The 25,039-nt window shown below is 42.8% G+C and overlaps 2 protein-coding genes across 5 annotated transcripts in view; both read right to left on the bottom strand.

The window, feature by feature from the left end:
• LOC307016724 (uncharacterized protein) overlaps nucleotides 1-24,819 on the bottom strand; it is a 28,872-nt gene extending 4,053 nt beyond the window's left edge. The window contains exons 1-21 of one of the 4 annotated variants that reach the window (XM_079645995.1): nucleotides 12,857-12,981; nucleotides 12,709-12,779; nucleotides 12,530-12,625; nucleotides 12,320-12,444; nucleotides 11,768-11,911; nucleotides 11,602-11,688; nucleotides 11,350-11,514; nucleotides 11,177-11,273; nucleotides 10,875-11,092; nucleotides 10,636-10,792; nucleotides 10,113-10,321; nucleotides 9,913-10,030; nucleotides 9,588-9,787; nucleotides 9,405-9,519; nucleotides 9,153-9,322; nucleotides 8,985-9,082; nucleotides 8,775-8,905; nucleotides 8,494-8,683; nucleotides 8,201-8,342; nucleotides 7,996-8,116; nucleotides 7,667-7,925 (exon numbers count right to left, since the gene is read on the bottom strand). In XM_079645995.1, coding sequence (XP_079502121.1) covers nucleotides 7,855-7,925; nucleotides 7,996-8,116; nucleotides 8,201-8,342; nucleotides 8,494-8,683; nucleotides 8,775-8,905; nucleotides 8,985-9,082; nucleotides 9,153-9,322; nucleotides 9,405-9,519; nucleotides 9,588-9,787; nucleotides 9,913-10,030; nucleotides 10,113-10,321; nucleotides 10,636-10,792; nucleotides 10,875-11,092; nucleotides 11,177-11,273; nucleotides 11,350-11,514; nucleotides 11,602-11,688; nucleotides 11,768-11,911; nucleotides 12,320-12,444; nucleotides 12,530-12,625; nucleotides 12,709-12,779; nucleotides 12,857-12,876 — 2,745 coding nt within the window. In that variant the 5' untranslated portion in view covers nucleotides 12,877-12,981 and the 3' untranslated portion in view covers nucleotides 7,667-7,854. Of the gene's footprint in view, nucleotides 1-28; nucleotides 169-7,666; nucleotides 7,926-7,995; nucleotides 8,117-8,200; nucleotides 8,343-8,493; nucleotides 8,684-8,774; nucleotides 8,906-8,984; nucleotides 9,083-9,152; nucleotides 9,323-9,404; nucleotides 9,520-9,587; nucleotides 9,788-9,912; nucleotides 10,031-10,112; nucleotides 10,322-10,635; nucleotides 10,793-10,874; nucleotides 11,093-11,176; nucleotides 11,274-11,349; nucleotides 11,515-11,601; nucleotides 11,689-11,767; nucleotides 11,912-12,319; nucleotides 12,445-12,529; nucleotides 12,626-12,708; nucleotides 12,780-12,856; nucleotides 12,982-19,470; nucleotides 19,819-19,888; nucleotides 20,010-20,093; nucleotides 20,236-20,386; nucleotides 20,577-20,667; nucleotides 20,799-20,877; nucleotides 20,976-21,052; nucleotides 21,223-21,304; nucleotides 21,420-21,487; nucleotides 21,688-21,792; nucleotides 21,911-21,992; nucleotides 22,202-22,483; nucleotides 22,641-22,722; nucleotides 22,941-23,024; nucleotides 23,122-23,197; nucleotides 23,363-23,446; nucleotides 23,534-23,612; nucleotides 23,757-24,131; nucleotides 24,257-24,341; nucleotides 24,438-24,519; nucleotides 24,591-24,667 lie in introns of those variants that run through there. The other 3 variants (XM_079645997.1, XM_079645994.1, XM_079645996.1) reach the window with 3 other exon arrangements.
• On the bottom strand, nucleotides 310-1,247 carry LOC307014311 (uncharacterized protein; the record flags this gene model as incomplete). The annotated part of the gene is made up of 5 exons (XM_079642184.1): nucleotides 1,093-1,247; nucleotides 957-1,015; nucleotides 778-873; nucleotides 572-696; nucleotides 310-321 (listed from the first exon to the last, which is right to left on the bottom strand). The coding sequence occupies exons 1-5, from the start codon at nucleotides 1,110-1,112 to the stop codon at nucleotides 310-312; spliced, it is 312 nt and encodes a 103-aa protein (XP_079498310.1). The 5' UTR covers nucleotides 1,113-1,247.
• Nucleotides 24,820-25,039: the final 220 nt, after the last annotated feature.

Raw genomic sequence — 25,039 nt, 5'->3', positions numbered from 1 at the left:
TGGAATCATCAATGTAAAGATGACTTACTTCCATGTAGTTCCTGTCGCAGAGGATCTCCCTGGAGGCCCAGCGAGTGTAGCTGCAAGTCTGATACACGTCATGACTGACCACGTCTGATGGATTTTCGCCGTACATCTGGAGTCTCAAGCCAACGTTAAATGTAGCATCATCCTATAAATATATAACAAATTAAGAGAAAATCCCTAATATTCTTTGGTTCCAGCTTTTTTGTCATTGAAAATGTAATATCCTTGCCTTCAGGGACACATTTCAAGTCTAAATGGATATTTCTGTATGCAACAAATGAGTCAAGAAAGTACCTAGTAGATTAATTGAGGAATACAGTTTTGAGTGGAGCAGTGTTAATATCTTAGGGATGTACCAAACAAAAAAGGAAATGTACTTTGTGTCTTTTAAGGGTAAGCGGTTAAAAATAAATTCAGGGAGTAACCATGTGCTTGTTGAGCCATTAAGTCAGTCACTCGAGACAGAATTAGCACATGTGGCCCCAACTAAATTTGGTAGAAAATGACATTGAATGCTGTTAAACCACTTTAGCTCAAAACAAACCTTGTTGTCCACAAAGCAGCCCATCAGGGAGGTGTAGATTCTGATATTACCCCACGGGTCAGACTCCATGCTGTATCCACACTGAGCAGCCATGCTAGGTGTCAACAAAATGTGCTTGGTGCCATCTGAGGGGAGAAAGCTTTGTCAGGGACCCCTTTCCTCAGTGATGAACCAATCAGCTCATTATTAGCAGTTTAAGTACTTACTGATAGCCTCCACCTCAAGCTGGTTTCCAACTGCTAAAGCCTTGTCCAACGACAGTCTCATTACATTTGCGGCACAGTCAGACCTTAACCCACTGCCTGTTAAAAGAAAAGGCTTGTGAGGAGAATTTAAACCGACTTAATATGCTGTATAAAATGACTTCATGAGAATTGAAGCTTACCTGACTGCAAATTTTGCCTGGCTTGACCCAAGATGATAGCTGCTGCCATCCATAAGAAACTTGAACACATAAAACACATCATTTAGAGACAATTAAGTATACACATAGAAAGAAATCTACAAGAAATGTAACTTACATGTTCCCAAGCCTCAGCATGGTGCCGTTAGTAAGCAGCAAAACCAAAAAGAATACAGTCAGTATCAGAGCTTGGCAAATGTCCAGCACACCTTCCAACAAAAACACAAGTCTAAAGGGAAGGGGACTGGATGATTAACTGAGACATCAGCAGCTGCTTTATATTCCACTTAACGACAAAGCACAGGTGAGGCTTGTTAAGGATTCTCCACACACACACACACACACACACACACACACACACACACACACACACACACACACACACACACACACACACACACACACACACACACACACACACACACATAGACACACACACACACACACACACACACACACACACACACACACACACACACACACACACACACACACACACACACACACACACACACACACACACACACACACACACAGGGTGAGCTGATGTATGCCTTGTTTATTAAGAACATATTGTAAAAACATATGTATGGAAAGGAAAGACACACATTCTTCAGTAGTGTAAAAAAAGTATTTATTGTTCAGCATAAGTAGATTTGTATTTGATATTGTACATATATTACATTTTTATATTTCAAGAAGAAACACAATAATCCACAATTAATAATAAATTCCACTTTTCCTTAAAACCACATGTGCATTTGTTGATTTTTGCCTTTGAGCCTCTTTATTATGACTGTAATCTAATATTTGATTATTGTTTGTATATATTCTCAAACCTCCTTGCAAGATGATGCACTAACATTTATTACAGACAGTAAAACCCGAGCTTATCGTTTCACCCGGGTCGATTAGTCTGCTCTGTCCAATTATGCAATGATATATGTTCAGGCCATAACAATATGTTCCAACTGGAAGAGTGTTGAGTCAGTGCAGAAGAAGGAATAATCAATGCTCTGCTTAACAAAAACCATATCAAAATGTTGCACCCATCCCTGTGGGATTTCTACTTGGTTTCATAGGTTCTAACTGAATGTTTTTGCAGCAATAGTTTTATTTTCATTGTTTCTGTTCCTTGTGTAGGTTATTTTTTATGTGGTTTGTGTTTACTTTAAGGTTCATCTTCATTCTGATATCTTTAATCAAAGGGTTCATGTTCAGACCAAATACGATTCCAATTTTCTATACGATAGCTGTACATTATTGTAAATAATTTGACAAAACTTCACAGATTGTTTCTTCAAGCCAACAGATTTCAGGATTTATAAAAAGGTCAATTCTATAGTTTATGGAGTTGTCAGTATCCCCTGTCCATCTTGTGCTGCTGGTCCAGAAGTGTCTGTTTCAGGCTCACTTTGGCATCTTCAAAATCTGGATTCATCTTCAATACTTGTTGGAAGTCACTCTTGGCGTCATCGAAAAAACCTGTAAGACATTAAACATGTTAATAGATAAATGTCATGATATGTAAAGTACTGCCAAACTAGCTCATTAAGACTCAGCAGTTTTAAGTTCTGGGCATCATGAGAACAAGTGAGTACACAGCTCCATCTGGTGTTAAAAGAAAAACATACCAACTGACACAAACACACATTAACCCATTTAATGCTGGGATCACACCACAACACAGTTAATGACAGATGTTATAAATCTATATTAAAAGAGAGCTGTTTGACTTCTCAAGAAAGAGTCACTGCCACAAGGTATTCTGCTAAAACAACCAACAGGAAGCTTGTGGAAAGGCTATTTAAAGAAAGCTTAGTTTCTATAGTTCACTGAGCCAGTGCTGTGCTTTTTTGATTGATCATTTTACCAATCTATGTATCTACTGTACCACAATGTGACCATGTGACTCCAAATCAATGCAGCATTGTATTAATACACCTCTTTTTTATAGGATTTTAGTCGACCTATTCTATTTAATTTTGTTTCCTTTCTGGCATCATGTGAAGCATTGTCCCCCCAAAGCAAACCAGATATTAATCCTACACTGGACAAATATGATATTGAAGCCAATGAACATTGCAGCCAATAAAGAAACTGCATAGTTGTCATGACTGTGCGGGAAACTTCTGAAGCAATTGGAGTCGGGACTCAGAGAGACACGAGGAGAGCTTGAGCTTTGATGGCAAACACTGACGGTTTATTTGGAGCTTCGGCCAGAGAATTCACAAGACATGTTACGGGACACGATCTGACCACACGGTTGAGATTCCACAATCAATTCTGAAGAAATCTACCCCAGACCCATGTATTTAGCTAGTTCAGAGAGAATAATCAACATTCTTCAATGCAGTTTGGTTTTCGTGCTCACCACTCAACTGAGACAGCTAACTGTGTCTTTGTGGAAAAGGTTAAATCTATGTTGGACACGAGCCCATATGTAGGTGCTGTCTTCCTTAATCTCAGTAAGGCTTTTGGAACTGTTGGCCACCAAGTGCTCCTTACAAAACTGACGTATTTCAATTTTTCGGCAGATTCAATACAGTGGGTTGAGTCTTACTTATCGAACAGAAAACAGTGTGTTTTGGTCAACGGAGCCAAATCCCCCTACCTTGTCAACCCTGTTGGGGTTCCACAAGGTTCCATTCTTGGACCATTACTGTTTTCTCTGTACATTAATGACTTGCCTAATGTATGTCCTGATTTGAATGTACAAATGTATGCCGATGATGCGTTCATCTTTGTACAGCGGAAAAATACTGAAAACATTACATCCTTTCTCTCAAATGCATTGGACAAGGTTCAACACTGGCTGAACAACATTTGCTTACAGTTAAATAAAAAAAAAACAGTATGCACGATGTTCAGTAAACGACCAGTCAAAATCGAAGGATCCAATGTGTTTTTAAACGGAGCAGAATTAGAACTAGTCCCCCACTTCAAGTTTCTTGGAGTCATACTGGACTCAAACTTGACTTTTAAGAAACATATCAAGAAAGTATCCAATACCGTTAAATTCAATTTGAAACAAATCAGACTTTTCTTAACTGTCAATGCTGCAAAGTCAAACCTCCACTGTATGATTCCATCCCACATTGAATACTGTTTTACAAACTGGTCGTTTGCTTGTGCCACAAACCTGAAACCAATAGAACAGCTGTACAAGAGCGCTATCAAGGTGTTTGACAGAAAGCCAAATTCATACCACCACTGTACCATCCTTGAAAAACACAATTTCTTGAGTTTTGACGATTTAAAGTCTTTTAAAAGTATGTGTTTTTTATAAATGTTTACATTCCCTTCGGGGAATTCATCCACAAAAAACACAATGGACGCTGCACAGGTCAGAAACCAGAGGAGACTGTGAAGTCCACCGTAGACGGACCACTTTTGGACAAAATGTCCTCTCCTTTAAAGGCAGCTCATTCTGGAATAGCCTCCCAACTGAGATACGGGATTGTCCCACTCTCAATAGCTTTAAAGGTCAACTAAAAGAATGGTTGAGAAATAAACAGACGTGCAGTCACCGCTAAATGCACTTTAATACAGGGGTATCTTCTCTTGCACTTTATGTAGCACTTTATATGTCGTAGCTGCTATATTGTACTGCCATGTGGTAAATACTTGTGTATGCTGCTCTTGCTCTTTTGAACTTTTTGCATATCATGTATTTTGTTTTAGCTTTGTTTGTAAAATATAATTTTCTTAAATGTTTTATGTGAGGGACTGCGGATGGAAATTAGCTCAAATCTAAATCTGGCAATGTTACGGTTGACACATTTGAATGTTTTAAGTGTTCATTACTGTGCATTGTCCCTGCCAAATAAACGATGTAATGAAACAATAGATAGACTAAACAGCTGAGGACACTGAATCACTTGTCATCATTTGTTGTCGCTTATGGCTTGGGGTCATCAACACCCAGAGAAGGATGTGCTCCAGGTGTCCCATAGCAATAACTATCTCTGACAGAGAGTTGCCCCGTCATAAACTGGCAAAATCAACAATATGATAGGGCTGCCCCTCCTTATGGGAGATAACGGCTGCTCAAGGTTGGTCAATTATTCCCCAACAATGACAATATTCATATAAAAGGCAATTGAATTCTACAAAGAGGTGTGTATCCTTCTTGTCTAGTTATTTGTACAATGCTGCATTGATTTGGGGTCAATAGCTCACATTATATGGAAGCCATTTGTTGAAAGATTTGTTTTATATTCATATAAAAAAAATAAGAGGGACTAAAATCCACCAGAAAGGGCAGTAGAAAAGCACATGTTGCCGGCTTGAAGTCTGGGAAGAGACGGGAAGAAGAGAAAGGAGGGAACACAGTAGGTACACAGGAGGTACAGTCAACATGTGTGTCCGTGTGGAACAATACCCCCAACCTGTAGTTCCATGAGTGAATTTTGATAAACAGTGATCACTATACAAGCCCCCCCAGAATTCAGAACATGGACACAATCCTCGCGTCCGGGAGGAAGCACCACAGGGGCTGAGGAGGGTGGGGCTGCAGGCGAGGGTCGGGCCATGGAACGGGCTGTCGGAAGGAGGCCGCAGGAGAGAGCAGGGGCCTAACGAGGGCGAGGGCATCCCCACCGGGGGGTGGGCCATGGAATGGGCCATCGTAAGGGGGCCCCGGTAGGCGTCGAGGCGAACGAAGAAAAACATCCGCCAGCCGTAGTAAGCTGGGTCGCTGAGCTGCGACGTGCGGACGGGCGTGAATATCCCGGTGTTCCCCAGCAGGGAGGAGTGCAACCCGGCCGCAGGCGAGCACGCAGCAGCGGCGGGCACGAAATCCCCGGGAGGCAGAAGCAGTCTCCCCGGAAGGCAGAAGCAGTCTCCCCGGAAGGCAGGAGCCGTGGACAGGCCAAACAGGGTCCAGAAGTGTGCCACCCAGGCGCCAATTTAGGCGTGGGCGAGGTCCGAAGCTGTTGCCGAGGCGAAGGAAGAGGCCAGACAGGGTCCCGAAGCACGCCACCCATGGGCCGATGAAAATGTGACCGATGTCCGAAACCGCCTTCGAGGTGGTGAAAAAGCGAGAGGGTCCACACGAGGCCGACAGGACATGATCGAACCTCATCTCAGGCACCAAGTAAAAGCTCAAAAAGGTTGTCCGGTCCACGATCAAAAAACAAGTGGGCGAAATTGCGACAGGATCCACACAAGGTCAACCAGACTTGGGCGAACCTCCTCTCCGGCACCCCCAAAAAGAGTTAACAGTCAGATGTTAACAGATGGACAATGTCAGCCGTTATCCGCTAGCTCTCACTCATCGTTAGCTGCTAGCCGTTGGTCGTTGTTGTTAGCCGTTAGCTGTCGTTGTTAGCCATTAGCTGTTAGCCGTTATTGTCAGCCGTTGTTGTTAGACGGCCGTTAGCCGGTAGCCGTTATTCGATGTTGTCAGCCCCGGAGTCTCTGCTAGGCGGCGTGCCTCTACCAGGGAAGGTGCCGCTGCGTGTCGGGGCCAGCACCTCAGGGGTAAAACGCAGGGCGGCCAGGAAGAACCGGTCAGCTCCTTCGGCTAAAGCGCGGGGCTCAACACTAGCCGTGTTAGCAAGCACTGTCTGGACATGCAGCCGCATGTCTGGAAGAAACAGTCCCGTGAACAAGAAGTCGGGTTCTTCCGTACCTAGCAGGTCGCGTATCATCTCCATGTTGTCGGAAGGCTTACTGTCTCCCAGTGCCGGAACGATGTGGGAATGGCGAGCGACGTTCCCGGCCATTCCGCACAGGACACACCGAGCCTCAGTCCGTGTGCACGAGGCAGCCACGGACATCTCCAAAAATCCCCGGTAGTTTGATAAAAACTGCGTTTCTAGCCCTTTTCGGTCCAGTCTTGGAAACTTCTGCGAGACTTATGTCAAGGTCACCAGTGTAGTGCAGAGAGAAGGGAGTCGGAGGCGGTGCATCGAAGGTGCAAAGCTGGCTTTGAGCAGCAGAAAAGCACATGTTGCCGGCTTGAAGTCCGGGAAGAGAACGGAGGAAGAGAACACAGTAGGTACAGTCAACATGTGTACGTGCGGACCAATACCCCCAACCTGTAGTTCCATCAGTGAATTATGATAAACAGTCATCACAGGCTTCACATTCCCTATGAAAATATGACAGTGTTAAAAAAAGTCTCAAACAATACATGTAATGAAATGACAAAGTGAGAGAAACACGATGGATGTTAGATTTAACCGGGGACACAGAATTTGACGGATAGCAGAATAAGCTGTAACACTAGTAGCCTACAGACTTGCTATACATCGCCAAAGATTGAACAAACAGTACCTGGACTGTAAGCAGGAAGAGATACACTTTGTATACAGTTATTCTGCACATTTGAAGTTCTGGTTTTTAAACTTAGAGTGAGCATTTCCAAGTATTTGAGGGTTGTCTTGCTCCATTGGCTGTGAATGTTAAGGTTTGTTGTGTTTCCTAAAGGCGGAAGTGAGGACAGTCAAACATCACATTTTAGTGCGTCTCCAGTAGGCGGGGCTTATCAATGGGGAAATAATAACTTCAGAATGTATTTCATTTAGCGCCTAACACAACTTATCATTTTGTTTATTATACAAGATGTATTTTCTACATATGTTGATGATTCTCTGCATTTTGTTGGAGTTATGAGGGTACTGGTTGACACAAAACCTGCTTTTACAGTTGACCACAGAAGATGCAACACATTGATAAAAGAGACTATGAATAAATGTGGCTTTTATTTTTTGTATTCGTTTATTTTTCAAAATGCGCGAGTCGTTATCGTCATCCATCAATTTAAAAGGCAGTACATTCATAGATAAAATTGTGTTCCCCTGGTCCTGGAGCCAAACAATGAACACATATACATAAGGTGCAAACGACACAATGTAAACACTTCAGAAAATATTCAGAGGTTAGACAGAATAATTGCCCCAGAGGAGATCTGCTTTCGGCGTGTTGAGTCGGTGCTTCTTCGCTCTGCAAAACAAGTAAAGATTACCAGATGCACATCCAGATCGACTACATTTGATCAGACTCGATCACTTACCCCTTTTTACACCTGCAGGTCTTGAGTAGCTCTGACCTGGAGGATGCACACACTGGCCTCTGCAGGAACCATCTGCCTGGCTGCTAGTGTCACAAATCACTGCATCACAGTGGACATAGATCTGTGGACAGACAGGATGATGTATTACACAGGGCTACATGCAGCAGTGGCCAAAAGACTCCTGATTTGGATTTACAAGTCTTACCTGGTCTTTCAGAACCTCGTCATCTTTAGTGAAAGTGAACATCTTTACAGAGAAGCGCTTGATGTGGGATGGGACTAAAACTCTGGAGTCACTCACAACGGGATGGAAAACTGTGGCATGGCTGTCATCGCGATTCTCACAGCTAGTGAAGGAATTCGAAAGTTAAAATAAAGCTGCCATTAAATGAAATTAGAATGCTTTTTAGTGGATCATTAAGACAGTGTTTACACAACTCACTTCTGGCCAAAGGTCTCAGTCGAGAACATGTAGTAGTTAGTTTTGCACAACATTACCTGTCCACAATGATGTCCCAGCTTGGCAGAGATGTCCTATCTTCATAAAGGGTTGCCCAACAGTTCTCAGCAATGAGTTCCAAGTGCGGGTCGGTAGAATGCATCAGCTCCACCTCAAAATACAGAGGCTGTCGCAGATATTTCACCACTGGATAATCCTCTGCTTGGTAGAAGAGCTCGTAGGATGGATCTGCAGGAGAAGAGTCCCGTTAGAGAAAGGAGGCCTGGACATTTACAGTGTTTTGTATGCATGAACAAGATGTTGTAAAATTCCACCATGCCTTGGGCTAGCCTCATCTGCACCATCAGCTGCCCGGCGCCGATCTCTGCAGCGGGCTCAAAGGTTCTTGGTTTAGCGCTGAAGGCAACAGCCTGAGTCTTATTGACCACATAGAAGCAGGAAATAGTTTGCCTATTAGGGGAAAAATAAAATATATAAACGCATACATTGAAGGTGTTCATCTCCAATTATACAGAATCAAATATTTTACCTGTAATCAGGATCAACTGGTGATGTGTTGGCTGCTCCTTTGGCGTTGTTGTAAGACAGGCGGATCTCATTTTCATACATCATGTAGTTGTCAAAGAACTATTTAACAAAAAAACATAAACATTTGACAAAAAGCCCCTTTGATATTTAAATGTGATTTCACACTCACCGTTCTGGTGGTTCCACAGGTATCCACACTGAAGGAGAAATATGCAAAGCGATCGTCGCTGAACTGTGGTGTGCAGGACTGGTCCTTTAGCGTCAGCTGACTTGGCTCCAGATTACGAGTAGATTCAACCTTTACGGCCACAGCGGTCATTGTGCCATTGGGGTGGCACTCTGGAGGAAGAAGCAGGCAATGTGTAAAGCAACAAAAATCCATCAATTAAAGCAGCAAATATACTTACATGTCACATCTTACCAGTTGCTTTTAAGGGGAAGTAGCAAGCCAGATAGAGATCAGCAAGCACCCAGTCGTTTGCACGATCCAACAGAAGCAGGTCAATTCTGGATTTGACTGATTCTGCAGTGAGCAGCTGTGGAAAAGAAAGTAAAGTTGGCCAATGCAGAAGATCTATGGTGGGATGTTGTAGTTTTGACATACCTCGAAAACAGCGTCCTTGGCAGTGTATGGCAGAATGAGGCTGAGGTGTGTGCCGTTGTCATAGAAATTGTAGTCTTCAGCCATCTCAGCCGTCAGCTCTCGAGGTCCAACGATAGCCTTGAAATTAGAGCCGTGACTCCCGAACTTCACGCTGATGTGAAACTGGTTCTGGTCACAGGTGCCAGCCATGATGGGTAGCACTAAAGCAGCAAAGCATGCATTATCCATTTGATTGTGTAGCTTTTACTCCAATATGTTTCATTTCATTTTAGAAAACACAATTTGCATAAAGATATTGTCAAAAGCAAATTCAATATGATCTCACCAACATCCTGGAGAGAGGCCTGCAGGTCGACCGGGTGAGCAAACGGAGTTTCTTCAGGCAGGATGATCAACCCAAAGATCAGAGGGAGGAAGTAAGATGTAACCATGCGCTCAGGATTCTGCAACAAATGAAATAAAAGCTCAGCAACACTGAAAATATGCTGGTACAAAGTGATATTTTGCATCTATAATGTCACATACACGTTTTAAGACAACATCGGCATCAAAGGGCACTTGAAGAGAGAAAATCTTGGAGCCATTAGCCAAGCTGTGTTCCTGGACTGTGAAGCCTTTGGCATTGCTCTCCTCAACAGTGAGGACCCCGGTGGAGAAGGTGATGTTCCTCAGCTCAACATCATGGAGGAAGGTTCCCAAGAGAACGCTGAACACCCGAGTCTCTGGGACAGTGTCTGAGGAACAGAACGTGGCAGGTTTACAAATTCTAAACCAGCCTCAAAATTGATAGAGAACAATTGAGTAGTTGGCTTGAGTGCTACTTTAAAAAAAAAAAACAATTTTAAAAAAGGCACTCTTTGTAAGCAAAAGTGGATTATACTGTACTTGGCTTTCTTGAATTCCTATACAAACACACCATTTTGAGATAAATGAACACTGAAACAGGCCTCGCGTTTTTGTTAGACTTGTTGATCCAAAGCTAGGTAAAAGTCTAACCTCTTTTTGGTCGCCAACATTTTTTTCATACTCACTACAAAATGTGACTTACCATCCTGGACTTGGGGAGGTTGAGGCATCAAAGGAGTCATGATGGGGAACAAAACCTTGTATCTGGTATCATCTTGGGTGTCATCTGCCCTCCACAGTACCTCTAGCATGGGCTCCACGAAGTAGGTGATGTGGTACTGGTCATCTGGGGCATGGCTCTGCAATAATTCATGACATTTCAATAAAACATGCAAATGCACTAGTGACTCTTGCATTTCTAATCTAGAGATTTCCCCCCACCTTGTAGTAACCATCAGGCGAGCCCACTGGGATCTCGACGACGATGTGGAAGTCTGTGGTGCTCAGTGTGTACCCCCGTGCGACCATCTGAGATCTATCAAGCCTCTGCCCGTTGATGCCCATGTGCATTTCTGATACTGAAATGCTGCCGTCCAACAGAGGAGTCACACGGCGAGGTACGTGCCAAGAGATCATATCCTCGGTGAAGAGGACGCCACCTGTTAATTACAAAATGGAGCCGTTGAGGTTAACTGTGCAACTATTAAGCTTACTGTGAAGGCAATATGTTGCTCAGGACTCACCTTTGGGACAAGCAGCTGCCAAGTTCACTACATTCAGACCCTGTGGTGCCATGTAGTAGGCGCTCACCCTGAAAACTTCCATGGGGACTCCAGCCACCTAAAGAGAGGAGAGGTTTAATATACTTGACAAGGAGGGAAAGGAAAGAAACACTGTATAGGAGTGTGTTGCTTACATCCTCTGAATAAGTCTCTGCTGTATTGTACGGGCTTCGCATAACCAGACGACTAGAGGTAGTTTTGGCAGCGTAGCCGGCTTGTTCAGCCTCTTGCAGCACCATGGCCACTGGTTCTGGGGTGTAAAACGTCATCTTCCAGATACCTTGTGATGCACCAGAGGCCTACAGGAAAGAACAAATAATAATTAAATCCTCATTGGTGTAGGGAGGAATTAAACTGTAGTATCTGAACAGTTTAATTCAACATACTTCAGGATTGGCGTTGAGCTTGTCGTCTTTACCATCCCGAGTCTGACCCTTAGCTTCAGCATCAAGGTTAGCCATGTGGTGCGAAACCTAAAACAGAAAATGGTGGTTTTAGCATTCGTTTCCATACACACAAGACAGTGGAATCATCAATGTAAAGATGACCTACTTCCATGTAGTTCCTGTCACAAAAGATTTCCCTGGAGGCCCAGCGAGTGTAGCTGCAAGTCTGATACACGTCATGACTGACCACGTCTGATGGATTCTCGCCGTACATCTGGAGTCTCAAGCCAACATTAAATGTAGCATCATCCTATAAATATACAACAAATTAAGAGAAAATCCCTAATATTCTTTGGTTCCAGCTTTTTTGTCATTGAAAATGTAATATCCTTGCCTTCAGGGACACATTTGAAGTCTAAATGGGTATTTGTGTATGTAACAAATGAGTCAAGAAAGTACCTAGCAGATGAATACAGTTTTAAGTGGAGCAGTGTTAACATTTTAGAGATGTACCAAACAAAAAAGGGAAATGTACTTTGTGTCTTTTAAGGGTAAGGGGTTAAAAATAAAATTCAGGGAAACACAAAAATGGGAGTAACCATGTGCTTGTTGAGCCATTAATTCAGTCACTCGGGACAGAATTAGCACATGTGGCCCCAACTAAATTTAGTAGAAAATGACATTGAATGCTGTTAAACCACTTTAGCTCAAAACAAACCTTGTTGTCCACAAAGCAGCCCATCAGGGAGGTGTAGATTCTGGTATTACCCCACGGGTCAGACTCCATGCTGTATCCACACTGAGCAGCCATGCTAGGTGTCAACAAAATGTGCTTGGTGCCATCTGAGGGGAGAGAATAAGCTTTGTCAGGGACCCCTTTCCTCAGTGATGAACCAATCAGCTCATTATTATCAGTGTAAGTACTTACTGATAGCCTCCACCTCAAGCTGGTTTCCCACTGCTAAAGCCTTGTCCAACGAGAGTCTCATTACATTTGCGGCACAGTCAGACCTTAACCCACTGCCTGTTAAAAGAAAAGGCTTGTGAGGAGAATGTAAACCGACTTAATATGCTGTATAAAATGACTTCATGAGAATTGAAGCTTACTTGACTGTGAATTTAGCTTCACATTAGGCCTGGCTTGACCCAAGATGATAGCTGCTGCCATCCATAACAAGCTTGAACACATAAAACACATCATTTAGAGACAATTAAGTATACACATAGAAAGACATTTACAATAAATTTAACTTACATGTGCCCAAGCCTCAGCATGGTGCAGTTTGTAAGCAGCAAAACCCAAAACTACAATACAGTCAGTATCAGAGCTTGGCAAATATCCAGCACACCTTCCAACAAAAACACAAGTCTAAAAGGAAGGGGACTGGATGATTAACTGAGACATCAGCAGCTGCTTTATATTCCACTTAACGACAAAGCACAGGTGAGGCTTGTTAAGGATTCTCCACACACACACACACACACACACACACACACACACACACACACACACACACACACACACACACGCACACACACACACACACACGCACACACACACACACACACACAGGGTGAGCTGATGTATGCCTAGTTTATTAAGAACATATTGTAAAAACATATGTATGGAAAGGAAAAACACACATTCTTCAGTAGTGTAAAAAAAGTATTTATTGTTCAGCAAAAGTAGATTTGTATTTGATATTATACATATATTACATTTTTATATTTCAAGAAGCAACAAAAATAATCCGCAGTTAATAACAAATGAAACTTTTCCTTAAAACCACATGTTCATTTGTTCTTTATTATGACTCTAATCTAACATTTGATTATTGTTTGTGCATATTCTCAAACCTCCTTGCAAGATGATGCACTAACATTTATTACAGACAGTAAAACCAGAGCTTATCGTTTCACCCGGGTCGATTAGTCTGCTCTGTCCAATTATGCAATGATATATGTTCAGGCCATAACAATATGTTCCAACTGGAAGAGTGTTGAGTCAGTGCAGAAGAAGGAATAATCAATGCTCTGCTTAACAAAAACCATATCAAAATGTTGCACCCATCCCTTTGGGATTTCTACTTGGTTTCATAGGTTCTAACTGAATGTTTTTGCAGCAATCGTTTTATTTTCATTGTTTCTGTTCCTTGTGTAGGTTATTTTTTCTGTGGTTTGTGTTTGCTTTAAGGCTCATCTTCATTCTGATATCTTTAATCAAAGGGTTCATGTTCAGATCAAATACGATTCTAATTTTCGATACGATAGCTGTACATTATTGGAAATAATTTGACAAAACTTGACCGATTTTTTCTTCAAGCCAACAGATTTCAGGATTTATAAAAAGGTAAATTCTATAGTTTATGGAGTTGTCAGTATCCCCTGTCTATCTTGTGCTGCTGGTCCAGAAGTGTCTGTTTCAGGCTCACTTTGGCATCTTCAAAATCTGGATTCATCTTCAATACTTGTTGGAAGTCACTCTTGGCGTCATCGACAAAACCTGTAAGACATTAAAAATGTTCATAGATAAATGTCATGATATGTAATGTACTGCCAAACTAGCTCATTAAGAGTCAGCAGTTTTAAGTTCTGGGCATCATGAGAACAAGTGAGTACACAGCTTCATCTGGTGTTAAAAGAAGAACACACCAACTGACTCGAACACACATTAACCCATCTAATGCTGGGACCACACCACAACACAATTAATGACAGATGTTATAAATCTATATTAAAAGAGAGCTGGTTGACTTCTCAAGAAAGAGTCACTGCCACAAGGTATTCTGCTAAAACAACCAACAGGAAGCTTGTGGAAAGGCTATTTAAAGAAAGCTTAGTTTCTATAGTTCACTGAGCCAGTGCTGTGCTTTTTTGATTGATCATTTGACCAATCTATGTATCTACTAGGGATGTAACGATATACCGAACATCGCGGTATCGTGGTAAATAAACGTCCCAATACCGTCGTGAGACTGACAAAATCTACCGCGATTTAAAAAATAAATAAATGTAGGCCTAATCTTTTTTTTTTTATACCTTTATTTAACCAGGTGGTCCCATTGAGATCATCGTTCTCTTTTTCAAGAGAGACCTGTCCAACATGGCAGCAAGTAGGTTACAACATGAACATAAAACAACACATAACACAAAAGGACATCGTATTTACAGGGCTACATTTAAACACCTAGAGACATTGACAAGTACCAACAATATATTTATATCTCGCCCTGTCAATAAGCCTCACCTTCTTGGTGGAGAGACAATGCACAGTTTGACCCACTGCTGTCACCCATGGCCAAAGCATATCTCTCCGTCCCACTGAGGTGGCGTTAGACTTTTTCGCTGTCCATCATTTTGACAGACAGGATTGTAAAATATCCGTCATAATCCCTTATTACCCGTCGGGTCTGAACAGTTCACGAGAGAGCACGCTCGTGAACTGTCAACAGGGGGGGGGGGGGGGGGGGGCGGTGTTATGCCGTGTGTGTATGCACCTCGCGGGAGCGCGCATAGCGTAAAGCAAAACCTCCCAGACATGTGTTGATCTGTACGGCAAAGTACGGTTTGGAAACTATATCATTTCCTTTTGGAGGGCACGCATAACACGGAATAACACCAGAGCCTCGCTGCGGGGAAACGTTGGTGCTGTTCCAAGTTTGTTCTAATCTGTCAAAATGACAGACGGCTTTCAGATTTTTCCGTCATTGTTAAATAAAATATTCCGTTAACGCGACCACTGCTGTCCCAGCAACATCAGTACCAAGCGAGAGAGTTTTTTCCAGAGCAGGGGATATTGTAAATGCCCAAACATCCCAGCTTCTAAATACCTGGAAACCGTGGACATTCTCATATTCCTAAAAACCTGTCTGATGATGCTGAGTGAGTGACTAGTGAGTTTGAGTTGAGTTACTTGAAAAACTAAAGTGAAACTTGATTTATTTTATTGCAGGGTCTGATTATTAAATGTCCTTGTTTATTTGTGAGATGCAGTGGCACAAAGAAAAAGGCCTACTTTGTTTGGTAGTACTAGTAGGTCCAAAAACCCTGCTTTTCTTGTTCCAATCTGTTACTGTCACTTTGTTTTTGACACTTTAAAATACTGCTATCCTACTAAAATTCTGTACAAATCAGATTTATTATGTAATAAAGAAACATTTTCCGAGTAAAAAATTTTTTATTGAAAAAGAAATTGAATTTTTTGTTCTTTATTATTCAATATCGCGATAAATACCGTACCGTGGACTTATTATCGCGATATTATCGTACCGTGAGTTTTTGGTATCGTTACATCCCTAGTATCTAATGTACCACAATGTGACCATGTGACTCCAAATCAATGCAGCATTGTATTAATACACCTCTTTTTTATAGGATTTTAGTCGACCTATTCTATTTCATTTTGTTTCCTTTCTGGCATCATGTGAAGCATTGTCCTACCCAAAGCAAACCAGATATTAATCCTACACTGGAAAAATATGATATTGAAGCCAATGAACATTGCAGCCAATAAAGAAACTCCATAGTTGTCATGACTGTGCGGGAAACTTCTGAAGCAATTGGAGTCGGGACTCAGAGAGACACGAGGAGAGCTTGAGCTTTGATGGCAAACACTGACAGTTTATTTGGAGCTTCGGCCAGAGAATTCACAAGACATGTCACGGGCCACGATCACTGATGCCGATGATGCGGTCATCTTTGTACAGGGGAAAAATACTGAAAAAATGACATCCTTTCTCTCAAATGCATTGGACAAGGTTCGACACTGGCTGAACAACATTTGCTTACAGTTAAATGCAAAAAAACAGTGTGCATGATGTTCAGTAAACGACCAGTCAAAATCGAAGGATCCAATGTGTTTTTAAACGGAGCAGAATTGGAACTAGTCCCCCACTTCAAGTATCTTGGAGTCATACTGGACTCAAACTTGACTTTTAAGAAACATATCAAGAAATTATCCAATACCGTTAAATTCAATTTGAAACAAATCAGACTTTTCTTAACTGTCAATGCTGCAAAGTCATACCTCCACTGTATGATTCCATCCCACATTTAATACTGTTTTACAAACTGGTCGTTTGCTTGTGCCACAAACCTGAAACCAATAGAACAGCTGTGCAAGAGCGCTATCAAGGTGTTTGACAGAAAGCCAAATTCATACCACCACTGTACCATCCTTGAAATACACAATTTCTTGAGTTTTGACGATTTAAAGTCTTTTAAAAGTCTGTGTTTTTTTTATAAATGTTTACATTCCCTTCGGGGAATTCATCCACAAAAAACACAATGGACGCTGCATAGGTCAGAAACCAGAGGAGACTGTGAAGTCCACCGTAGACGGACCACTTTTGGACAAAATGTCATCTCCTTTAAAGGCAGCTCATTCTGGAATAGCCTCCCAACTGAGATACGGGATTGTCCCACTCTCAATAGCTTTAAAGGTCAACTAAAAGAATGGTTGAGAAATAAACAGACGTGCAGTCACCGCTAAATGCACTTTAATACAGGGGTATCTTCTCTTGCACTTTATATGTCGTAGCTGCTATATTGTACTGCCATGTGGTAAATACTTGTGTATGCTGCTCTTGCTCTTTTGAACTTTTTGCATATCATGTATTTTGTTTTAGCTTTGTTTGTAAAATATAATTTTCTTAAATGTTTTATGTGAGGGACTGCGGATGAAAATTAGCTCAAATCTAAATCTGGCACTGTTACGCTTGACACATTTGAATGTTTTAAGTGTTCATTACTGTGCATTGTCCCTGCCAAATAAACGATTAAATGATAGGGCAGCCCCTCCTTATGGGAGATAACGGCTGCTCAAGGTTGGTCAATTATTCCCCAACAATGACAATATTCATATAAAAGGCAATTGAATTCTACAAAGAGGTGTGTATCCTTCTCGTCTAGTTATGTTGTACAATGCTGCATTGATTTGGGGTCAATAGCTCACATTATATGGAAGCCATTTGTTGAAAGATTTGTTTTATATTCATATAAATAAAAAAAGAGGGACTAAAATCCACCAGAAAGGGCAGTAGAAAAGCACATGTTGCCGGCTTGAAGTCTGGGAAGAGAAGGGAAGAAGAGAAAGGAGGGAACACAGTAGGTACACAGGAGGTACAGTCAACATGTGTGTACGTGCGGACCAATACCCCCAACCTGTAGTTCGATGAAGGCGTGGGCGAGGTCCGAAGCTGTTGCCGAGGCGAAGGAAGAGGCCAGACAGGGTCCCGAAGCACGCCACCCATGGGCCGATGAAAATGTGAGCGATGTCCGAAACCGCCTTCGAGGTGGTGAAAAAGTGAGAGGGTCCACACGAGGCCGACCAGACATGATCGAACCTCATCTCAGGCACCAAGGAAAAGCTCAAAGGTTGTCCTGTCCACGATCAAAAAACAAGTGGGCGAAATTGCGAGAGGATCCACACGACTTGGGCGAACCTCCTCTCCGGCACCACCAAAAAGAGTTAACAGATGGACAATGTCAGCCATTATCCGCTAGCCATTAGCTCTCACTCATCGTTAGCTGCTAGCCGTTAGTCTTTGTTGTTAGCCGTTAGTTGTCGTTGTTAGCCGTTAGTCGTCGTTGTTAGCCGTTAGCCGTTATTGTCAGCCGTCGTTGTTAGACGGCCGTTAGCCGCAAGTCGGTAGCCGTTATTCGATGTTGTCAGCCCCGGAGTCTCTGCTAGGCGGCGTGCCTCTACCAGGGAAGGTGCCGCTGCGTGTCGGGGCCAGTACCTCAGGGGTAAAACGCAGGGCGGCCAGGAAGAACCGGTCAGCTCCTTCGGATAAAGCGCGGGGCTCAACACTAGCCGTGTTAGCAAGCACTGTCTGGACATGCAGCCGCATGTCTGGAAGAAACAGTCCCGTGAACAAGAAGTCGGGTTCTTTCGTACCTAGCAGGTCGCGTATCGTCTCCATGTGGTCGGAAGGCTTGCTGTCTCCAAGCGCCGGAATGATGTGGGAATGTCGAGCGACGTCCATTCCGCAGAGGACGCACCGAGCTTCAGTCCGTGTGCACGAGGCAGCCACGGACGTCTCCAAAAATCCCCGGCAGTTTGATAAAAACGGCGTTTCTAGCCATTTTCGGTCCAGTCTTGGAAACTTCTGCGAGACTTATGTCAGGGTCACCAGTGTAGTGCCGAGAGAAGGGAGTCGGAGGCGATACATTGAAGGTGCAAAGCTGGCTTTGGGCAGCATAAAAGCACATATTGCCGGCTTGAAGTCCGGGAAGAGAAGGGAAGAAAACACAGTAGGTACAGTCAACATGTGTACGTGCGGACCAATACCCCCAACCTGTAGTTCCATGAGTGAATTATGATAAACAGTCATCACCACAGGCTTCACATTCCCTATGGAAAATATGACAGTGTTAAAGAAAGTCTCAAACAATACATGTAATGAAATGACAAAGTGAGAGAAACACGATGGATGTTAGATTTAACCGGGGACACAGAATTTGACGGATAGCAGAATAAGCTGTAACACTAGTAGCCTACTGACTAAAGACTTGCTTTACATCGCCAAAAATTGAACAAACAGTACCTGGACTGTAAGCAGGAAGAGATACACTTTGTATACAGTTATTCTGCACATTTGAAGTTCTGGTTTTTTAAACTTAGAGTGAGCATTTCCAAGTATTTGAGGGTTGTCTTGCTCCATTGGCTGTGAATGTTAAGGTTTGTTGTGTTTCCTAAAGGCGGAAGTGAGGACAGTCAAACATCACATTTTAGTGCGCCTCCAGTAGGCGGGGCTTATCAATGGGGAAATAATAACTTCAGAATGTATTTCATTTAGCACCTAACACAACTTATTATTTTGTTTATTATACAAGATGTATTTTCTACATATGTTGATGATTCTCTGCATTTTGTTGGAGTTATGAGGGTACTGGTTGACACAAAACCTGCTTTTACAGTTGACCACAGAAGATGCAACACATTGATAAAAGAGACTATGAATAAATGTGGCTTTTATTTTTTGTATTCGTTTATTTTTCAAAATGCGCGAGTCGTTATCGTCATCCATCAATTTAAAAGGCAGTACATTCATAGATAAAATTGTGTTCCCCTGGTCCTGGAGCCAAACAATGAACAAATATACATAAGGTGCAAATGACACAATGTAAACACTTCAGAAAATATTCAGAGGTTAGACAGAATAATTGCCCCAGAGGAGATCTGCTTTCGGGGTGTTGAGTCGGTGCTTCTTCGCTCTGCAAAACAAGTAAAGATTACCAGCTGCACATCCAGATCGACTACATTTGATCAGACTCGATCACTTACCCCTTTTTACACCTGCAGGTCTTGAGTAGCTCTGACCTGGAGGATGCACACACTGGCCTCTGCAGGAACCATCTGCCTGGCTGCTTGTGTCACAAATCACTGCATCACAGTGGACATAGATCTGTGGACAGACAGGATGATTTATTACACAGGGCTACATGCAGCAGTGGCCAAAAGACTCCTGATTTGGATTTACAAGTCTTACCTGGTCTTTCAGAACCTCGTCATCTTTAGTGAAAGTGAACATCTTTACAGAGAAGCGCTTGATGTGGGACGGGACTAAAACTCTGGAGTCACTCACAACGGGATGGAAAACTGTGGCATAGCTGTCATCGCGATTCTCACAGCTAGTGAAGGAATTCAAAAGTTAAAATAAAGCTGCCATTAAATGAAATTAGAATGCTTTTTAGTGGATCATTAAGACAGTGTTTACACAACTCACTTCTGGCCAAAGGTCTCAGTCGAGAACATGTAGTAGTTAGTTTTGCACAACATTACCTGTCCACAATGATGTCCCAGCTTGGCAGAGATGTCCTATCTTCATAAAGGGTTGCCCAACAGTTCTCAGCAATGAGTTCCAAGTGCGGGTCGGTAGAATGCATCAGCTCCACCTCAAAATACAGAGGCTGCCGCAGATATTTCACCACTGGATAATCCTCTGCTTGGTAGAAGAGCTCGTAGGATGGATCTGCAGGAGAAGAGTCCCGTTAGAGAAAGGAGGCCTGGACATTTACAGTGTTTTGTATGCATGAACAAGATGTTGTAAAATTCCACCATGCCTTGGGCTAGCCTCATCTGCACCATCAGCTGCCCGGCGCCGATCTCTGCAGCGGGCTCAAAGGTTCTTGGTTTAGCGCTGAAGGCAACAGTCTGAGTCTCATTGACCACATAGAAGCAGGAAATGGTTTGCCTATTAGGGGAAAAATAAAATATATAAACGCCTACATTGAAGGTGTTCATCTCCAATTATACAGAATCAAACATTTTACCTGTAATCAGGATCAACTGGTGATGTGTTGGCTGCTCCTTTGGCGTTGTTGTAAGACAGGCGGATCTCATTTTCATACATCATGTAGTTGTCAAAGAACTATTTAACAAAAAAAAAAAAGATATAAACATTGGACAAAAAGCCCTTTTGATATTTAAATGTGATTTCACACTCACCGTTCTGGTGGTTCCACAGGTATCCACACTGAAGGAGAAATATGCAAAGCGATCGTCGCTGAACTGTGGTGTGCAGGACTGGTCCTTTAGCGTCAGCTGACTTGGCTCCAGATTACGAGTAGATTCAACCTTTACGGCCACAGCGGTCATTGTGCCATTGGGGTGGCACTCTGGAGGAAGAAGCAGGCAATGTGTAAAGCAACAAAAATCCATCAATTAAAGCAGCAAATATACTTAGATGTCACATCTTACCAGTTGCTTTTAAGGGGAAGTAGCAAGCCAGATAGAGATCAGCAAGCACCCAGTCGTTTGTACGATCCAACAGAAGCAGGTCAATTCTGGATTTGACTGATTCTGCTGTGAGCAGCTGTGGAAAAGAAAGTCAAGTTGGCCAATGCAGACGATCTATGGTGGGATGTTGTAGTTTTGACATACCTCGAAAACAGCGTCCTTGGCAGTGTATGGCAGAATGAGGCTGAGGTGTGTGCCGTTCTCATAGAAATTGTAGTCTTCAGCCATTTCAGCCGTCAGCTCTCGAGGTCCAACGATAGCCTTGAAATTAGAGCCATGACTCCCAAACTTCACGCTGATGTGAAACTGGTTCTGGTCACAGGTGCCAGCCATGATGGGTAGCACTAAAGCAGCAAAACATGAATTATCCATTTGATTGTGTAGCTTTTACTCCAATATGTTTGCTTATGATAAAGATATTGTCAAAAGCAAATTCAATATGATCTCACCAACATCCTGCAGTGAGGCCTGCAAGTCGACCGGGAGAGCAAAAGGAGTTTCTTCAGGCAGGATGATCAACCCAAAGATCAGAGGGAGGAAGTAGGATGTAACCATGCGCTCAGGATTCTGCAACAAATGAAATAAAAGCTCAGCAACACTGAAAATATGCTGGTACAAAGTGATATTTTGAATCTATAATGTCACATACATGTTTTAAGACAACATCGGCATCAAAGGGCACTTGAAGAGAGAAGCTCTTGGCGCCATTAGCCAAGCTGTGTTCCTGGACTGTGAAGCCTTTGGCATCGCTCTCCTCAACAGTGAGGACTCCGGAGGAGAAGGTGATGTTCCTCAGCTCAACGTCATGGAGGAAGGTTCCCAAGAGAACGCTGAACACTCGAGTCTCTGGGACAGTGTCTGAGGAACAGAAAGTGGCAGGTTTACAAATTCTAAACCAGCCTCAACATTGATAGAGAAACATTGAGTAGTTGGCTTGAGTGCTATTTAAAAGATCTCTTTGTAAGCAAAAGTGGATTTTGTACTTGGCTTCAAATCCCATCCAAACACACCATTTTGCAAAAACTGAAGACTTTATTTAATGGGTTTAGCAGTCTTTAGGATATATCCGAGCAAGCACGAGTTCAAATGTTAAGCCAATTTAGCTCTTTTTTGTTGCCACATTTTTTTTCATACTCTTACCATCCTGGACTTGGGGAGGTTGAGGCATCAGAGGGGTCATGATGGGGAACAGAACCTTGTATCTGGTATCATCTTGGGTGTCATCTTCCCTCCACAGTACCTCTAGCATGGGCTCCACGAAGTAGGTGATGTGGTACTGGTCATCTGGGGCATGGCTCTGCAATAATTCATGGCTTTTCAATAAAACATGCAAATGCACTAATGACTCTTGCATTTCTAATCTAGAGATTTCCCCCAACCTTGTAGTAACCATCAGGCGAGCCCACTGGGATCTCGACGACGATGTGGAAGTCTGTGGTGCTCAGTGTGTACCCCCGTGCGACCATCTGAGATCTATCAAGCCTCTGCCCGTTGATGCCCATGTGCATTTCTGAGATTGTAATACTGCCGTCCAACAGAGGAGTCACACGGCGAGGTACGTGCCAAGAGATCATATCCTCAGTGAAGAGGACGCCACCTGTTAATTACAAAATGGCGCCGTTGAAGTTAACTGTGCAACTATTAAGCTTACTGTGAAGGCAATATGTTGCTCAGGACTCACCTTTGGGACAAGCAGCTGCCAAGTTCACTACATTCAGACCCTGTGGTGCCTTGTAGTAGGCGCTCACCCTGAAAACTTCCATGGGGACTCCAGCTACCTAAAGAGAGGAGAGGTTTAATATAATTGACAAGGAGGGAAAGGAAAGAAACACTGTATAGGAGTGTGTTGCTTACATCCTCTGAATAAGTCTCTGCTGTATTGTACGGGCTTCGCATAACCAGACGACTAGAGGTAGTTTTGGCAGCGTAGCCGGCTTGTTCAGCCTCTTGCAGCACCATGGCCACTGGTTCTGGGGTGTAAAACGTCATCTTCCAGATGCCTTGTGATGCACCAGAGGCCTACAGGAAAGAACAAATAATTAAATCCTCATTGGTGTAGGGAGGAACTAAACTGTAGTATCTGAACAGTTTAATTCAACATACTTCAGGATTGGCGTTGAGCTTGTCGTCTTTACCATCCCGAGTCTGACCCTTAGCTTCAGCATCAAGGTTAGCCATGTGGTGCGAAACCTAAAAAAGGAAATGGTGGTTTTAGCATTCGTTTCCATACATACAAGACGGTGGAATCATCAATGTAAAGATGACCTACTTCCATGTAGTTCCTGTCACAGAGGATCTCCCTGGAGGCCCAGCGAGTGTAGCTGCAAGTCTGATACACGTCATCACTGACCACGTCTGATGGATTCTCGCCGTACATCTGGAGTCTCAAGCCAACGTTAAATGTAGCATCATCCTATAAATAGAAAAAAACTAAATTAAGTGAAACTCCCCAATATTCTTTGGTTCCAGCTTTTTTGAAGTCTAAAATGGATATTTCTGTATGTAACAAATGAGTCAAGAAAGTACCTAGTAGATTAATTGAGGAATACAGTTTTGAGTGGAGCAGTGTTAACATTTTAGGGATGTACCAAACAAAAAAAGGAAAATATACTTTGGGTCTTTTAAGGGTAAGGGGTTAAAAATTCAGGGAAACAAAAATGGGAGCAACCATGTGCTTGTTGAGCCATTAATTCAGTTAGTCGAGACAGAATTAGCACATGTGGCCCCAACTACATTTTGTTAGAAAATGACATTGAATGCTGCTAAACCACTTTAGCTCAAAACAAACCTTGTTGTCCACAAAGCAGCCCATCAGGGAGGTGTAGATTCTGGTATTACCCCACGGGTCAGACTCCATGCTGTATCCACACTGAGCAGCCATGCTAGGTGTCAACAAAATGTGCTTGGTGCCATCTGAGGGGAGAGAATAAGCTTTGTCAGGGACCCCTTTCCTCAGTGATGAACCAATCAGCTCATTATTAGCAGTGTAAGTACTTACTGATAGCCTCCACCTCAAGCTGGTTTCCCACTGCTAAAGCCTGGTCCAACGACAGTCTCATTACATTTGCGGCACAGTCAGACCTTAACCCACTGCCTGTTAAAAGAAAAGCCTTGTGAGGAGAATGTAAACCGACTTAATATGCTGTATAAAATGACTTATGAGAATTGAAGCTTACTTGATTGTGAATTTGGCTTCACATTAGGCCTGGCTTGACCCAAGATGATAGCTGCAGCCATCCATAACAAGCTTGAACACATAAAACACATCATTTAGAGACAATTAAGTATACACATAGAAAGAAATTCACAATAAATTTAACTTACATGTTCCCAAGCCTCAGCATGGTGCAGTTTGTAAGCAGCAAAACCCAAAACTACAAGAATACAGTCAGTATCAGAGTTTGGCAAATGTCCAGCACACCTTCCAACAAAAACACAAGTCTAAAAGGAAGGGGACTGGATGATTAACTGAGACATCAGCAGCTGCTTTATATTCCACTTAGCGACAAAGCACAGGTGAGGCTTGTTAAGGATTCTCCACGCACGCACGCACGCACGCACGCACACACACACACACACACACACACACACACACACACACACACACACACACACACACACACACACACACACACACACACACACACACAGGGTGAGCTGATGTATGCCTAGTTTATTAAGAACATATTGTAAAAA

This window comes from Notothenia rossii (assembly GCF_949606895.1).
Source record: "Notothenia rossii genome assembly, chromosome: 8".
NCBI classification, from domain to species: domain Eukaryota; kingdom Metazoa; phylum Chordata; class Actinopteri; order Perciformes; family Nototheniidae; genus Notothenia; species Notothenia rossii.
This window is presented reverse-complemented; position numbering and strand designations above follow the sequence as displayed.